At 47.6% G+C, this 17904-nt stretch overlaps 1 protein-coding gene across 4 annotated transcripts in view; it reads left to right on the forward strand.

The window, feature by feature from the left end:
- TOGARAM2 (TOG array regulator of axonemal microtubules 2) overlaps nucleotides 1–17904 on the forward strand; it is a 95222-nt gene that overhangs the window by 63150 nt on the left and 14168 nt on the right. Inside the window, exons 2-9 of one of the 4 annotated variants that reach the window (XM_083175489.1) lie at nucleotides 6052–6132; nucleotides 8616–8638; nucleotides 9118–9252; nucleotides 9339–9593; nucleotides 9787–10007; nucleotides 13892–14079; nucleotides 14773–14813; nucleotides 17198–17343. In XM_083175489.1, the coding sequence (XP_083031615.1) occupies nucleotides 9368–9593; nucleotides 9787–10007; nucleotides 13892–14079; nucleotides 14773–14813; nucleotides 17198–17343 (822 nt within the window). In that variant the 5' untranslated portion in view covers nucleotides 6052–6132; nucleotides 8616–8638; nucleotides 9118–9252; nucleotides 9339–9367. Of the gene's footprint in view, nucleotides 1–1336; nucleotides 1483–6051; nucleotides 6133–8615; nucleotides 8639–9117; nucleotides 9253–9338; nucleotides 9594–9786; nucleotides 10008–13891; nucleotides 14080–14772; nucleotides 14814–17197; nucleotides 17344–17904 lie in introns of those variants that run through there. The other 3 variants (XM_083175487.1, XM_083175486.1, XM_083175488.1) reach the window with 3 other exon arrangements.

A 17904-nucleotide genomic window follows, 5' to 3' on the forward strand; every position in this document is an offset into this window, starting at 1 on the left:
AGGCCGGTGGCCCCCCAGAAAAAGCCCCCGACTGCGGGACAAAACTGCCAGGCAGTATAGGCTCCCCAGTGTGTGCCAGGGAGGCCTGCAGCGTGACCAGTGGCGGCCCCCTTAGTAACGCAGGGAGCCTTGCTGGGCCCCCTGTAATCACCTGCATGGGGCTGGAGCTAGTTGTGTGCGGGGTAGATGGCCCCCCTCTGTCCCCATAAGGCAGCGCGTACACGGGGGCCCCAGGAGCTGGAGGAGGTGTACTCATCCCCCCTTGTCCCTCTTCGCGGTGGACCTGCACTCTGTGTACCCTAGTGCCTGGTGACATATTGTGGGCAGCCAGCGCCTCGGCCGAGGTGCCTGGCATGCCCCCGCGTGTTGGTGTGCTACCCGCCTCGCTAGACGCGGTCTGGCGCTGTGCCCTGGCAGCCGCCGGGGACCGCGTGATCCCCGCGACGTGAGCTCCGCTGCTGCTGGGACTGACCGCTGACAGGGGAACAATTCCGCGCTGCAGCGCCGGGGAGAGAGGGCGCACAGCCTCGCGCTGGCGCTCTGTGGCCTCTGTGTACTGGGCCATGGCTGGCGTTTTACCACCCCCACGCCCTGCTACAGTGATCAGGGGGCGGGCGGCGTCTGCCAGCCAACGGGGGGGGGGGGAGCGCTGCGCTTGGGACGCCCTGACATCTTTAAGTAAAGTAACTAGCTGCAGAACAGAGAAAGAAGAAATACTTAGCTTCGTTTGTCCTTGCGCTTGGTTACACCGGATAGTCTCAGCAGAAATCCAGACTCAAAGAGGAAGTCCTTCCTGCCTGCTTGCCTATAAGTACCCCTCTCTAAGCTGACGCCCCCCAGCTACCCCATAGGGCAGATCTACCTGCCACTCCTTATTTGCCTCCGGCCTTATCTTGACATTCACAACTTTATTTAACTACTGCAAATTCACAGGCTCTTAATTACACTCGAGCCTATGCAGCCCTCGTTACATCGTGTGGTGGTTGGGGGGTGGGGGGTAGGGATGGTTGCCATCGATGTCAATAGTGCAACTGGTCATCGATAGTGCAATGGATGACCATCGATGTTTTTACATATCGATGGCCATCCATTTTCTTTGACTGATTGGCCTGTGGGCTTCACAGGTGTGAGGGGTGGAGCTATGATCTGTGTCTCAGCCCCTTGGGGGGGGGAGGGGGTAAAAAGTGTAGCCTGGAAATGATCTGTAGCAGGTATGGGAGTAAGTAATGAGTGTTTTTGACAATATCATGGAGTGGAGGGTTCATTTTGGGAGATATACTGTATGGCACCCACACATTTAATTTTTCGGGTTACAAGCATTAAGATTTGGCTGAATGAATTGAAAAGAAAACACATGCAGGGACAGGGGATCTAACAGAAGCCCTGTCATGTGTTAGAAGTGAGCACCTTTGGGGCCCTACTGCGATACTGTGCATGTACCGTCCGCTGGCCACGCCCACATGCAGTGGCGGATCTGTCGGGGTATGTACAGACTGAGCGATGTAATCTGAGTGGCTCTCAGACAATGGCTTATTGCACCACAGTGTGAATGTGCGTGTGAGACAACCACGTGCCCCTTTCGTGGCAATGGACGTCCATGTCCTGATGAATGGGGCACTGAGCCCAGTCACCTTGGTGTGCCGCCCCCCCTCAGGTATGTGTCACCATAACAGCCACCGGCCCCCTCCCAACTTCTGGTGTCAGGGGGTAATCACCCATGCTGCCCAGGAAGGGGAGACCCTCTCCGTCCTCTGACTTCCCGCTGACACAGTTGGTGACATCAGCCCATCCACTCCGTCCAGCACTGTGCCCAGGCCCTTTCCCCTTCACCATCTCCTTTGTGCTCTCCGTCCCACTCCCAACTACTAAGTGCCCAGTCAACCGCAGCCAGATACACCAACATTGCACCACATGACCTGCGCTGGCCAATCAGCCGCGTCCTCCTCTCACCTTGCTCTATTCCAGCAGCAGCACCACTTCCTTTCCCGAAGACTCAGCTCTGGCAGCAGCTAGAGGGCTATTTCTCTCGCTCCGGCTCCTGCGGGATGGTGAAATCCCGCACGGCCAGGGAGCCGTGCCGCACACATTAGTTATGAATGGACACTATTGTGTCCATTCACACGGGACGGCCACGACCCAGCCGCACGGTTGCAGCCAGATCCCGCCACTGGAAGGGACGGCTCCCGGGCTGTGGCCATCCCTTCCATGATAAAGTAGTGTGTGCGGCACGGCTCCCTGGCAATGTTCCCTCTTATTTTACGAAGGCTGTGTGCGGCAAAAGATTTTGGCTGTGCAACTTTGGAAGGAAATTTAAATTTTTGTGCGTCACTTATATATAACTGGAAAATGATGTTCAGTATTTGTGTTAACTTTACTTCAAAATGATAATAAACATTTAAACATTCAAAACACAGCACACAATGTAGTTAATGGGTGAAACACACATTAATTGAGTCCACAACTGCAAAAAGGGACCACTGCTGCTTTGTGCGCTCTGTTGTAATGTCTGTGCGCATGCTTGTTGAGTTGTGCGCGCGCGCACGTGCGCACAGCTTAGAGGGAACACTGCTCCCTGGCCGTGCGGGATTTCACCGTCCGGCAGGAGCCGGAGTGTGTGAAACCGGCCACACGGCCGAGAAGTTGTGCCGCACAAGGATGTTTAGAATGGAGGGGATGGCCATCCCATGTGAATGGACACAATCATGTCCATTATTCACTACTGTGTGCGGCACGGCATTTGGCCGTGCGGGGTTTCGGCGCCCGGCAGGAGCCGGAGTATGTGAAACAGCCCAAAGAGGGAGAGTCTAGTCTGTGGCCCTTACCAGGTGTGCTGATGTCACCAACCAGCCCCGTCCCACGCAGTCTCCTCACACACTGCCTGGCCCTGCCGCAGTGATTTCTCTTGGACTTGATTCACTAAAATCATTATTACTCAGCTCTCATATGGGATAGGCTGATAGTTAATATACTGAAACCTTCCTTGAGAACTGCACTACATAATAGTGACAACTGCAATAAACACACGGTTATCGACATTAGCGCGATCAGACAGACGCGCTTCGGGGACTTTGTTTTATACTATGTAAGGATTATTACTATAGAGCAGGATTCAGTGATGTGAATATAAGCAGTGACGTATTAGGGACAGTTTTCTGTCTACCATTGATGCATACATTCGCCCGTCTCCACTGTATTTCAATACTGATAATTATGGTGGCTTTGTGTTGGCTTTATTCAGGCATAGGATTGTTAATCCACACCTAACCAAAGGTGTATCACTTGCACGGGTCTGTTGTGAAACCAGTGCTCAGGTAATGGGGCTGTTGTCTCCTCGCCAGTAACCCTAACTGTCAGCCTTAAGGGCGACTACAGGAGCTACAGCGCCCCCTTATTCTGCATTGTGAAACTGCTCCTATAAACCTGTTCTCTGCCACCTGTTACAGGATTGTGGGCCCATGTTATGGTCTGCAAATACTGTCATTACTGTTACTTCAAAGTCCAACTTACTGACACTTAGCACAACTTACTGACACTTAATACCACTTACTGACACTAACCTCCCAACACTTTTAATTTCATCCTAAAATAATGTATTTAATAAATGCAGGTGGGAATTTACAGGCCAATGTTCAAGTTATTGGAAGCCCCCTTTCAGTATTTATCTGCTTAATATTATGTAGACAAAAGAAAGGAATCTATTATTATTATTATTATTATTATTATTATTATTATTACTAGTTAAAAGCCCGTCGAAATGACGGTTTCTGCTATGTACCTGCACTTTGAGCTGTGACAGTTTTTAGCACACAAACTCTCCGCCCTACCCCCAGTTCCTATCTGCTCCTACCTCCAATCTCTGTCTGCACAGCTTCCTCTCTCCATATCCAGCAAGTCTGAAACATATCAGTGTCCCTGCAAAAATGGCTTTCACTTTCTGTTATGACATCTTTTAAAAGAGTTATTTGGTCTGTCGAGTGGCCTCTAGTGGTCACTGGCTGTACTTCACCTCATAGATGTATATGTATATATAGATAGAGATGGAGCCGTTTTCATGCATCCCAGCAGTGCGCCGTGTCTTCCTGTCTCACGCACCCCCATCTCGAATGGCGCACGGAGACGGGAAGACACGGCGCACTGTCAGGATGAATGAAAACGACTCTGTCTGTATTAAGATTATTATGATTTTTATTGATAATAATAATGATAATAATATAATGTTAAGGTCAAGGTCAGTATGATTTATGGCAATGTGCAATCACAATCCACATTTTGCGAAACCATTGCTATTATTCAGGCACTTCGCTACACAGCGAAGCGCTCGCACATCACCATTAGCCCCCTGGATACACATCCTAGCTGCAAAACTAGGCGCATGCCCACTGTCACATCCACCATGGCACTCACCTCTGCTATGTCTCTGGCTCCACTGGGGTACATGTGGCCGTGTTGTCATCGCGTGGTGACACTGGTGTATTGTGCTCCAGCTCCATGCAGGACATGAGTAGCATATCGCCATGTGTGTTTGTGCCTGGTCTGTGTCTGTGTAAAGGCCGGTGCTTGTGCAGCTGCATACAATCAGGGCTTCCCAGCCTCTCCTGCACGGCTCCGCCTCCCTCTCTGATTGCCTGACCAATCCCAACACAGCTCACCTGGTAAGTACTGGCTGCTCAGGCTAGTCCAGCAGTCAGTACAATGATGTCGATCCCGTAGCATCATTGCGCCTACCTGGCTCTGTAGTACTCACTACAATCCTGAGCTTCCGCTCTCACCTGGCTCTGTAGTTCCCACTACAATCCTGAGCTTCCCCTGGAGAAGATCCTGCTGGCCGTTTACTGCATCAAGTACCACCGGACTCTGCTTACCGCCTATGTGGACAGTGAGGTCAGATCCTCAAAGGGGTCTCACCTTGCTATACTCCCGACGGTCACTTCCAAAGGTTACCTCTGGCAGCAGCCACGGCCATATACTGCAAGGATTCCTCTTCTCCAGTTATCTTCATTTATTATCTTCAAATCCTCATCTAATCTACTAACCATCATTCAATCTTCCAATCCGCAACCAATCATCCAATCTTCAAATCATCATCCAATCTTCCAACCTTCATCCAATCTGCAATACAATCTTCATTCGTTCTTCAAGTCATCCAATCCTCAATTCCTTCTGCAACCCTTAATTACTACTCCGGTTTATATTCTATTCCACTCTTCAATTATATTGCAATATTCTTCAAGGACCAAGCTTCATCATCTATTATAATAACTTACTGGACAATTGACTTTATATTTGCATACTTGCCATATACCGTTTTTATCATCATTATCACTGTCTGCAATATCTTCATTAAATTCATTATATTTTATCCTCCTTGTTTCACTCACTTCTGTCGTGGATGCAACCACCATACGTTAAAGCACCCAGCCTCCATTACTCTCTAGCTGGTGCTTCTAAGAGTGTGACACCCACCATGTTTTGGGTTGCAGTGGCTGCGCAGGGGTCGCCACCCTCCGGTCCAGACACACCTCCATTGTCTAGACCGCACCCAGCATTGCTCCATCGCCACCTCCACAATGCCATGTTGCCACCCCCTGCCCTTAGCATTCAGTCACATTTTTGACAATGTGACCACAGTTTAAAAGGCTGCGCACATGTGTTCCGGCATTCGCGCTTGCGCAGATTCTCAAACATCGCCGAAATAGCATAGTTTGCAAATCTGCTATCCAAGATGAATAACCCCCATAGTTGGGAACAGTAAGGCACCCTAGCAATCCAGCTTTTAAGGATATCCATGCTTAGACACAGGTGACTTAATAGCACCTTAATCAGTTTGATTATATTATCTGCGCATAAGCAGGGATATCCCTAATACCTGTTCTGGGAACCAATGTCCGACACTCATGGCATGTACACTAGCTGAACTGTGACATAATAAGCATCATGTCTGTACTGTTGTCTGTGACAGGGAAAGCAATTCCATTTATCTGAGCTGGTCCGGCAGCTGCAGTACATTACTATGTGTGCCCCTATCAGTAATCTCATATTCCTTTCTCTCAGGACTTTATGGAAGGACATAACCGAAATCTCCGCACAGCTGCAGAACAGGAGACACAATGACGCACAATGATTTCACTACAGGTAACACACTGCCGACTCACCATGCCGACATAATCACAGCTTAATACTATCATGCAGCCAGTCAATAGAGGACCGTCACTTATCAGATATTGCACTTGTTACAGTGAGACCCTCAGCTTACAATAGAGTAACACCAACTATGTCACTGCTGTAGTGTGGTATAGATGCTCTCCATAGCTGGCGTTATATACTGTATGTGATCTCTATCACTGCTGTAGTACAGTATAGATGCTCTCCATAGCTGGCGTTATATACTGTATGTGATCTCTATCACTGCTGTAGTACAGTATAGATGCTCTCCATAGCTGGTGTTATATAGTGTATATGATCTCTGTCACTGCTGTAGTGCGGTATAGATGCTCTCCATAGCTGGCGTTATATACTGTATGTGATCTCTATCACTGCTGTAGTGCGGTATAGATGCTCTCCATAGCTGGTGTTTTATAGTGTATGTGATCTCTGTCACTGCTGTAGTGCGGTATAGACGCTCTTCATAGCTGGTGTTATATACTGTATGTGATCTCCATCACTGCTGTAGTGCGGTATAGATGCTCTCCATAGCTGGCGTTATATACTGTATGTGATCTCTATCACTGCTGTAGTACAGTATAGATGCTCTCCATAGCTGGTGTTATATAGTATATGTGATCTCTGTCACTGCTGTAGTGCGGTATAGACGCTCTCCATAGCTGGTGTTATATAGTGTATGTGATCTCTGTCACTGCTGTAGTGCGGTATAGATGCTCTCCATAGCTGGTGTTATATAGTGTGTATGATCTCTGTCACTGCTGTAGTGCGGTATAGACGCTCTCCATAGCTGGCGTTATATAGTGTATGTGATCTCTGTCACTGCTGTAGTGCGGTATAGATGCTCTCCATAGCTGGTCTTATATACTGTATGTGATCTCTGTCACTGCTGTAGTGCGGTATAGATGCTCTCCATAGCTGGTGTTATATACTGTATGTGATCTCTGTCACTGCTGTAGTGTGGTATAGATGCTCTCCATAGCTGGCGTTATATAGTGTATATGATCTCTGTCACTGCTGTAGTGCGGTATAGATGCTCTCCATAGCTGGCGTTATATACTGTATGTGATCTCTATCACTGCTGTAGTGTGGTATAGATGCTCTCCATAGCTGGCGTTATATAGTGTACGTGATCTCTGTCACTGCTGTAGTGTGGTATAGATGCTCTCCATAGCTGGTGTTATGTAGTGTATGTGATCTCTGTCACTGCTGTAGTGCGGTATAGATGCTCTCCATAGCTGGTGTTATATACTGTATGTGATCTCTGTCACTGCTGTAGTGCGGTATAGATGCTCTCCATAGCTGGTGTTATATAGTGTGTATGATCTCCGTCACTGCTGTAGTGTGGTATAGACGCTCTCCATAGCTGGTGTTATATAGTGTACGTGATCTCTGTCACTGCTGTAGTGCGGTATAGATGCTCTCCATAGCTGGTGTTATACAGTATACTGTATGTGATCTCCATCACTGCTGTAGTGCGGTATAGACGCTCTCCATAGCTGGTGTTATATAGTGTATATGTGATCTCTGTCACTGCTGTAGTGCGGTATAGATGCTCTCCATAGCTGGTGTTATATAGTGTACGTGATCTCTGTCACTGCTGTAGTGCGGTATAGACGCTCTCCATAGCTGGTGTTATATACTGTATGTGATCTCTATCACTGCTGTAGTGCGGTATAGATGCTCTCTATAGCTGGCGTTATATAGTGTATGTGATCTCCATCACTGCTGTAGTGCGGTATAGACGCTCTCCATATAATGTTATGTGTTATATAGTATACATACATAATATGTATGTGTTTATATATACATAATATGTATGTGTTATATATACATAATATGTATGTGTTATATACTGTACGTGATCTCCGTCACTGCTGTAGTGCGGTATAGACGCTCTCCATAGCTGACGTTATATAGTGTATATGATCTCTGTCACTGCTGTAGTGCGGTATAGACGCTCTCCATAGCTGGTGTTATACAGTATACTGTATGTGATCTCCATCACTGCTGTAGTGCGGTATAGACGCTCTCCATAGCTGACGTTATATAGTGTATGTGATCTCTGTCACTGCTGTAGTGCGGTATAGATGCTCTCCATAGCTAGTGCTATATAGTGTGTATGATCTCTGACACTGTTGTAGTGCGGTATAGACGCTCTACATAGCTGGTGTTATATAGTGTACGTGATCTCTGTCACTGCTGTAGTGCGGTATAGATGCTCTCCATAGCTGGTGTTATATACTGTGTGTGATAGCTGTCACTGCTCTAGTGTGGTATAGATGCTCTCCATAGCTCCATATATATAGTATCTCAGTTACTGTATTGCAATATTGATTCTCTCCAAATCTCGTCTTACAAACTAATAACTTTTAGTAGCCCTAAAAAATTCATTTTTGTTTCTTTTGTTCTTTTCTGCTTAATCACTTTCATTACTGGATTGCAAATGGTTAAAGTTTCCGACTTTAACTAATAGCTGGTGAGTTAAAAAATAAAATGTATATACTGTACTTTATTGTGCTGTAGATAAATTATTGTATATTGGACTTCCGGCAGTAAGTAATACATGGTAACAGATGGCGCAGAGGCTTACCAGTTGGTTATATTGATGTCCATCAAATTCCGATCATATGCCAACTGGCATCATCTCAAACTTTGGAACTTCGTGCTAGGTACACATAACAAATATGTTTAAGGACTTTACCTCTCTAAGAAGCATAGGGTTTGATGTAGCAAACAGTGAAATGAGAATTTACTCATAGCAACCAATCAGCATCTACCTATCATTTTAGAGGATATAATTGATACATCCTCAATGCTTATTGGTTGCCTGTTGTCCAATGTCTCCATGTCATAGAGGTGTTTTACGTTGTGTTAGGGGAATGTTCTAGGTTATATAGTGAGGGAATGAAAGTGTACACTTGTTTCTATATCAATAATGTACTTTGTCTTCATCAGCCAAGTTTAGGGCCCCTTTTGCTGTCTACTGCGGCAGTGTCCCTAAAACAAAACCTGGGTACTTGTCCCTACGAAATGGGAGCATTGACTCGAACCTGCAGTTGTGCGGCAACAGATGGGGAGCCACTGACACAGGTTGGTAGACAGAGAGATATGTAAGTAATGCAATAATATCTTTACCTGCTCCCTTTAATGCATTATTCTCTTCCGGTATCCATCAGCTTCTCTTCAAACCACGCTAAGCCTCCAGATGAAGAGGTCCTACCTGTGGGGTGGCGATGGAGGGGACTTCCAGCCTGAGATCTTGCCACCACCATTGGATTTAGAAGGAAAAAATGAGTCCCAACTACTCCTAACCTCTAGACCCACCTATAAGAACCAGAAAGATCCGGAGGTTGACAGTGCAGCCTTGGAGACAACCAGACTGAAGGACAAAGTGAAACAAAAGATTTATGAAAGTCACAGTGCCAGAGGAGGTGAGCGCAATGGACCCTCTTGAGGTCCATGACGGTGAATGGTTTTCCAACCAATGGTTAAGTTACTTCCTCATTGAGTCTTCTCGGTGCTGCCTCTTCAGATGTTTCTTCAAAGTTTCCACTACATGAGGGCATTTTAATTTTGTGAATCTTTTAATGGGCTATGGGTCCATCCTGTGTTTGTTTTCCTTAGCAGCACCTGAATTACCTAGCTCAATGAGTACTCCCCTGAAACCGGCGGTGCCCAGGAGCGCCTCTCAGAGGTTACTGAATATCACAAAGCCGGTGCCTCCCATACAAAGGAGCCCAACACCCCATACCAGTGCGGCAGAAGAGAACGGCACACAGGGGAATGGACTGGATAATGTGGACAGTACAGATGGACAGAATTCCCAAAACCCATCGAATATAGAGGTATAACATAGAACTGAGTAATGGATACTGTAGGATAATGTCAATTATGAGGATAATAGAATTTATTTAGCTCATTTCATCATCACAAATGACTGAAACTTGGCTATACCATACAGACACCATATCTCCAGCTGCTCTTTCATATGGAGGTCGTTCCTTGTCCCACACCTTTCTCTCTGACCATGTTTTCCTTTACCATCTCTCATTCATCTACTCTCTGAAGGCTTCTCTCATCCTTGTTGGAAACTCTTCTTTCCACCTTCATCACCTCTTCTGTTTTCTCCTTCACTTGCCAGTTCTGCCTCATCTACTCTTACTTTCCATGGTCCCACCTCCGATATAACCTTTTCCTTTCCTCAGACATCTTGTACTTGACCTTCAAACATGCAGTCATTTCCCCATTCTCGAGATATTCTCGTCTACGCATGTCCATCTACCCCCCATTTCACTCTTTCCCTAGATTGCCTTCAAATAGTTTATGCTACTGTACCTTTCCACGTTCTCCCTCTCGGATTGCCATGAAACTGGATTTACCGGGGTTCTTAACTTCTTTGATCTCACAAAAATGAAGCCTGTTGACCATCCACTCTTCCTGCGATTGTCCATGCCTTCAGCCTCCGTAACACTGCCCTCCCTTCGTTCACCTCTTAGTTGCTCTCCTGCTTCATTTCTGTCTGTACTCTGTACTCCATCAACTTCCCACATCCGCAATGACTTACTCAATGGGGGGGATGTATTAAGCCATTTAGAATGATAAAGGGGAGAAAGATTTGGCGGTCTATATAGTAAGCATTGGAGAGAGATAAAGTGGACCGATATAAAGTACCAACCAGTTCCTAAGGGGTAAATTTACTAAGGTGGGAGTTGTCAGAAGTGTGAGATGTTGCCCATATTGGTGCGATTTTGTCCGATTGTATGTAAAAAGAACAGAATTGGGCATGTTTTCAATGCGATTCCGATCCGATGCACGTCCCCGCCAGTCATTTGGTCGCTTTGGAGATTTTACCTGTTGCACTAAAGGTTCGTCATCTACATTGGATTGGGTACAGATTGTTAGCAGATTGTGTGCAGATCCAGTAACGCACGCAGGGGTCCCCAGAACCCCCCCCCCCCTGATGGACCAAATACATTTTTTTAGAGACAGATTTCTCTGTCTCAGAAATGACCGTGGGTCCCGCGAACACAGCTGCCTGGCCACTCACTGCTGATTCAGCTGTCAGCACTTCCGCGTCAGGGGAGGATTTAAGGGGGGGGGCGAACGGGGCGGTCCCCCCCCCCCCTAGGCCAGAGGAATCACTGTGGGGGGGGGAGGGGGAGGGCCATCTGCACCGCATGTACCTACTAAGTAATGATTGTAGTGAAGATGGGGAGGTGATGACGCCGCCTCTCACACCCAGTAGCTGATATAGCGTGGCTTTCTCTTCCCATCCTGCCGTCCTATTGGCTGGTGGGCTATAAATTAGGTGGTTTGCCACCCTGATTGCTCACAGACAGTGTGGGGTGGGCTGTGTCTGCAGCACTGCCCAGCGGGCACACGCTGGGTGTGTGCCCGGTTTCAGGATGAAGTCGCCTGATGAGCAGCCACAGCCTGGAGCTCCCCTGTGTGTGCACTGTCCTGCTGCTGGCGTGTCTGGCTGCACATACAGTGTGTATGTGTATGTGTGATATACTATGTATGTACATGTGTGTTTGTGGTGTGCTATGTATATGTGTGCAATGTAGACCCCCCATGAAGGTTTTTTTTCTTTTACATTTATTAATGTTGTTGTTTTTTTTATTATTACTATTATTTGGGGGGGCAGTCTTACAATGGGAGGAGTCAGGAATGGGAAGGGGAGGAGTCAGGACTGGAGGGGGAGGTTTAAACAGTAAACCGCCCCCCCCCCCCCCCCAGAAGAGAAGCCTAGATACGCCACTGTTCCGCGTCAGGTCAGGTGGTCCCCTGATGAGTGCTGGCAGCATTACAGGAAGTACTGGATGTAGTGAGGGAGGCCGTGCCATCCAGGGGGGTCCATGCAACGCGTCTGCCGCTCACCTGCTGCAGGGCACCACAAGATGCCCTCCAGCCGCTCTCGTCTCTCCCTCTCCTGCACTCTCTCTCAAGCGGCCAGCTGGTGTATGCCTCTGGTACGATATGCGCCTGCCTTACTGGCCCCTTGTCAGACGCACAGGAGAGGGAGAGACGCTAGCCAGCATCCTAGTGTGTTTGTCTGACACAGACGCTGCAACCAGTGGCGTAACTATAAATTTTGCTCCCCCCTGCCAAAAATAATTGGAGCACCCCCCCTCATCTGAGTGCCAAAACAGGGAAATTTAACAAATGAAATAAAAAATGAAATATAGGTATCTATACATTTGAAAAAATGACACCTGGGTTTTGCATAGTTAATGGGATATACACACACACTGTGACACACATTGTGTGACACTCACCCCCTCTTAAACACCCGTTATGCTCCATGCTAGTGTGCTACAGGCTCCAGAGAGTCCACCCTGTAAGAAAAGTCTCAGAAGTCATGCTGGAAGTAAGGGACAGTCTGCAAACTACTTGCCGCTATACAAGTGTAATCAAGAGTGTATGAATACACTTGTAAAGTGGAAAATAGTTTACAGACTATCCCTTAATCCAGTGTGTGACTGTGTGAGCTCTAGCAGACCTGAGAGGACTCGGGTCGGGAGGACGGGACTGCATACAAAAGAAATAAATCAGTGCAGCTCCGTGACCCCAGTGCCCTCTCTTATCCTGCACAGCAGCAGAGAACTGAAGGCAAGTCAGGGAGAGCGCCCCGCAGACCCCCGGCTCCTCCAAGCCACTGCGGGGGTTGCTGTATGCTAATTACGCCACTGGCTGCAGCGGGACCCAAGAGACGCACCCAAAGACATACCGGCCAACTTTTGGAAAGGGGGCGTGGTCTCACGGGGTGACGCAGACTCCGGCCACGCCCCGTTGTCGCCGCTCGTCGGCGCTGAATAGACGCTGTGCGCATGCGCATAGCGTCTATTCTCGGCAAGCTGGGGGGGCTCCCAACTGTCCCCCCCACGGAGGCACTGGCAATTCCCACACACACACACACCAACCCCCCCCCCCCCCCTGCCCGCCCGTCTGTACTTACCGCTCGCTGGCTCTGCAGGACTTCAGGCTCCACTCAGACGCGCAGAGATGGCAGCTGCTGGATAGGAAGAGGACGTCACTGTGACCGCCCAGCAGCTTGCGCACATACGCTGGAGGCACAGTGACGTCCTAGAGAGCGTGGGGGCGTGGTTTATATCTCCCAACCATCTCGGGAAGCCGGGACTGCGGTAAGCAGTACCGGGACGGAGGGACATCGGCCGTAAATCGGGAATGTCCCGCCGAATCCGGGACGGTTGGGAGGTATGCCCAAAGATACTGACGGTTACCGGGGTAAACCTTGATATCATGTGGTATATTAGCGCACACTGTTGAATAGCAGGGCACGAGTTGTCAATATCTGTGCTCAACTGCTTTAAGTGAGTAATCCTTTTAATAAAGCGATACTGGGCTATGAAGTGCTTCCATTCATCTCTTTCTCCAGATAATATAATCTCCTGTCTATTATACTTACATATTTCTTTCTGTCTCCTATCTCCCCAATGTACAGAACTAATGAAACCCTTGTGGTTTCATAATAATGATAATAAAAATGGCAGCAGTAACATAATACCTGCTGCTCTCTAGTGGCAGTTCAGCAGAATGCACGTTTTGTTATAATACGAGCAAATAATAAATTCTCTGGTTTTGGGCAGCTAACCTCTCCTAATCTAGAATCTAGATGATCAATGGAGAGGGTTCTGCATATTTTTTTTGGTGTTTGAATACTTTAAATAAAATGTATGTATTTTCCCTTTTCTTGTTCTTCTTTCAGTCGTTCAGCTCTCTGGGCTCCAGTGCAGAGAAGAAATGGAAATCTTATGGTGGAGTCCTAATTCCTCCCATTGCTAAATTCTCTGGTGTTCCAGCAGAGCCAAGCCAGAGTGATCCAGTGCCGATTGCTGCTAACATTCAGCTACCAAGACATTCTCCTGTGCCCGGGCTGGGGACCTCTCAGAAAAGGTGACTATTTCCCATCAAACCCATAGGTAATGTTAATGGGTGGTCGGAGGTGCATGCGCTCGATGCCAGAGTGTCCTCAAACCTCCTGACCACCCACATGACACTGAGGCCTACAGGTTGGTACATTTCCCAAATGCAAAATGGTGACCAGCTACCCAGGAAAACTTGTGTCCATAAATCATTATTAAAATTGTATTAAAAAATTATATCAAGTTTCCTCATAAACTGATGCAACTTTTTTGTATGTATTTAGGTCACTGGGGCTTTTAGAGTACAGTATGCACATGACACTGGCCACACCCACGCAGAACCTACTTACACCTACATGGTACTGGCCACACCCACACAGAGCTGGTAACACCTACATGGTACTGGCCACACCTACATGGTATTGGCCACATCTATGCAGAACTGGTCACACCTACATGGTACTGGCTACACCCGCACAACACTGATCATGTGCACATTCCGCTGGATACACCCAGCGGCTCTTGATCATTTACAGCCCTAAGTCAATGTGGCTTTATTCAAGCAATGACCCACCAAGTTCACCCTCTTCCTCCCTTTGAATGACTATATGCCCTTGGCGGTGAAGGAAGTTACGTGTCCACAAATTTACATAAATTAAACGTCATGTTCCATCAAGCTCTTCATTATTGCACATTAATGCCGGCTTCTGTTATTCTTTTACAGTGCAGCTCCAGATGTTGAGGGAAAATCCCACAGGTCTGTCGGTAAGTGACAATAACGATGTAACATACTCTGGGCCTTAATCTGACGCAAGTGGGGATACTACTACCCCCAGCTGTAACATGCTGTGAATTTTAGTTGTTGTAAACAGAGGGGGTGTGGCCACCAAAACGATACTACTGGCCACACCCCCACCTATCAGATAGTTGTTACCCGCTCCCGCACTCTCCCGGTGTGGAATACTGGAATGTTGGTTGCAGCAGAATCAAGACCTGTATCTATGGGGGTTATTGAGACCTTATCGATGGCCTGCAATTTCACAAGGCGGATGATTATCGAAAAACTGCGCATGTATACAGATTGTAGTCTGCATGCGCGAGGTCATTCTGCGATAAAATCCAGCATCTTTTCTAATCGCTAGCCGCTGTCGATTGACAGAAAGCCGCATCTGTGGGTGTTTTCTGGGAGTGTCAGGGAAAACGCAGGCGTGCCCAGAAGCTTTCACCGAGGGGGTGTGCCGTCAGCTCTGGCCTCAATCAGCCTGATTCTATGCCACAGCTAGAGAAGGGTCTGGGCTACGCACAGACTGCACATTGGGAAACTCATGCGATGGTGAGTGGGCTGCGAATGGACTTGCTGCTATACACTGAGCTGCGATATTTTTGGAAGCCATTTGCAGGCTTGCACAGGACGAGTTTGCACTCTGTCTTGGGTGGTGACTATATGAATGCAGGGCGTACCCATGCATCCTCAGGGCGAGCGGCTGATGTCACATGATGGTGGATAGCGGGCATCTGAAAAAGTAAGTATAGACTTCATTTTCAGAGCGAAGGCTGGAGAAATCATGAAATGATTTCTCCTTCATGGGTGTGTGTGTGTGGGGGGGGGGGGGGTGCGTGTTTGGCGGTGCGTGGTTACCTGCTCGCTAGGTCTGAATCAGGCCGTATGTTTGATAGATACAGTTTGTAGGGTCTATTATAAGAGGATAACATTTGGCATGTATCTTCTTCTAAAGCTATTTAACAATATAACTTGGCGCACATTTTTCTGTCACACTCTGCAAGGTGGGTGTGAGTGTCAGGACAAATCGGTCCCAGTTTCCATGACCGCAGCTTCTGATTGGTCCCAAACACTGTTAATGGTCTAGTAGTTTTGGGGAAATACCAGGACTGTGCTGGGAATCCCGGGACACACAGTAGCCATGAAGATAAAGTCATTAATCCTGCAGCGCTCTGATATCCAATGCTAATATATGAGTGATTAGCTCAGTGCTGTAATGTGATATCTCCCTGGGAGGGCACGACACACAAAGGCAGGTAATGGCACATTCTTTCTACATAACAATTAGCTGTGTGACCTAATCATGTTTTCATGAAAACAATTCTGGAAACATTGTAGCAATGCTGCCTACTATAAGCACTCGCCGTAACCAGCATAGTATGACAATGACTGGCAGGTGACAGTAACACAATGGGCGGACATTCCGTAACAATGGTATGATGTCACTTAAATACTGTAGAAGATTTGTTTCAACAATGGAATGTGCAGCTTTATCAGTGTTCACACAAGGGCACAGAGCAATGAGCATGTTTGTTAAACCTATGGCGTGCCAGATGCTGTTGAGCGACAAGGCCGATGGTGCTACGGCAGACTTGTGCTGGCATCTGCTGGTGGCCTCATGTGTTTGAGTACAGTGGGTGGGCAACGTTTACCTGTTCAATAGGCTGCGAACATACGCGGTCTAGTGACCAGGCCTGAATTAGGCCCGTATCTCTCTTCAAGCTTTGTTAATTATTAGCCTACATGTAAAACAAACCTTTCCAACTGCAAGTGGGTGATATCTGTTGCCGGCGTCCATGTGGCCAGGGCAGGGCCACCAATAGGGGGGTGCTGTGGGTACTGCAGCTCATTTTGCCCACCGTAACACCCCTGACTGCCTCCACTGAGCTGTGCTCAGTGCGCTGAACAAAGCAGGTCCTGGAGCACAGTCTTATTCAACCCAGGACATGCTGCACCGGCTTTTGAGCCAATCAGAGCTTGCGTACCGACAGTCAATCAGAGCGGCTGCCAGTACGTGAGCTCTGATTGGCTCACCAGCCGGTGCTGCATTTTAATTGGCCATCAGCGTTGGTTAAAGAAGCCTGCACTCTGGGACCTCCGGGCTGCAGCTCAGTGGAAGAGGAGATGGGGGAGCAGGAGCTGGGTTATGGTAAGTCAAGTGAGGAGGGAGGCCCAGGGTCCGGACTGGAAATGAGTCCCGGGCCCCAAAATTCCTGATTGCAGCCCTGGGCCAAGGAGATACAGACAATTCCAAGCTACTTATATTCATACAATAATTAATGTTATGGTGCATGAAATATACAGTAAGATTTATATCTGGAAGTCTCCTGGATGACCTAATGACAATTACCGCATATCATTTGAATAGATGCCGATCAAACAGAAAACCGCGGCAAGAACGCTGTAACAGATCAGTTGGAGTCGGTCACATTCAAAAAAATTCCGGCATCTGCATCCACCGATATCTCCCAACTACCGCAGTGTGTCAAGGATGAGGAAGGGAAGGAAAACAATGTACGTCCTACATACAGTACTTGTACTACATACTTATTCATCTTACTTGTATGCATGCGGTCTTAACCCTTTCAGGTTCAACGTCTAGTCAGGCTCAACAGCCCTAGCGCTAGTAGCAGGTCCAATGGTGAGCCACTTTAAAATAACAACAATAAAAAATATTGCATGTCAACCTTCATAGTGTCGATTCCCACGACCCATACCCTATCAAAATGGGATACAGTCACTATTTGGACATGCAATCATAATGTCGACATCCCAATGCCGGCTGTTATCTCAACAATGTTGAAACAACATTTGGGTTGGGGGGGGGGGGGATTCAGGGATAGGCTGAGGGGAGGGTTATATTTTGGCTGAGGGGGGCTGGATCAGATGACTGTCTGATCCAGAAGAAACCACTGCACAGCTAAAATCGCTAAAATGTCGACGTGGGGAATGCAGACAATGTGAACATGCATGAATTGTGCCCATGTCGGCATACAACTTTCTGAACAGCCTTTAGAAAAAAAGTGATCCTGGGTCTTTCTTTTATTACTTTCAATGAAATCAATTTTAATATAG

This window comes from Crinia signifera, chromosome 3 (assembly GCF_055691185.1).
Source record: "Crinia signifera chromosome 3, ASM5569118v1, whole genome shotgun sequence".
NCBI lineage: Eukaryota > Metazoa > Chordata > Amphibia > Anura > Myobatrachidae > Crinia > Crinia signifera.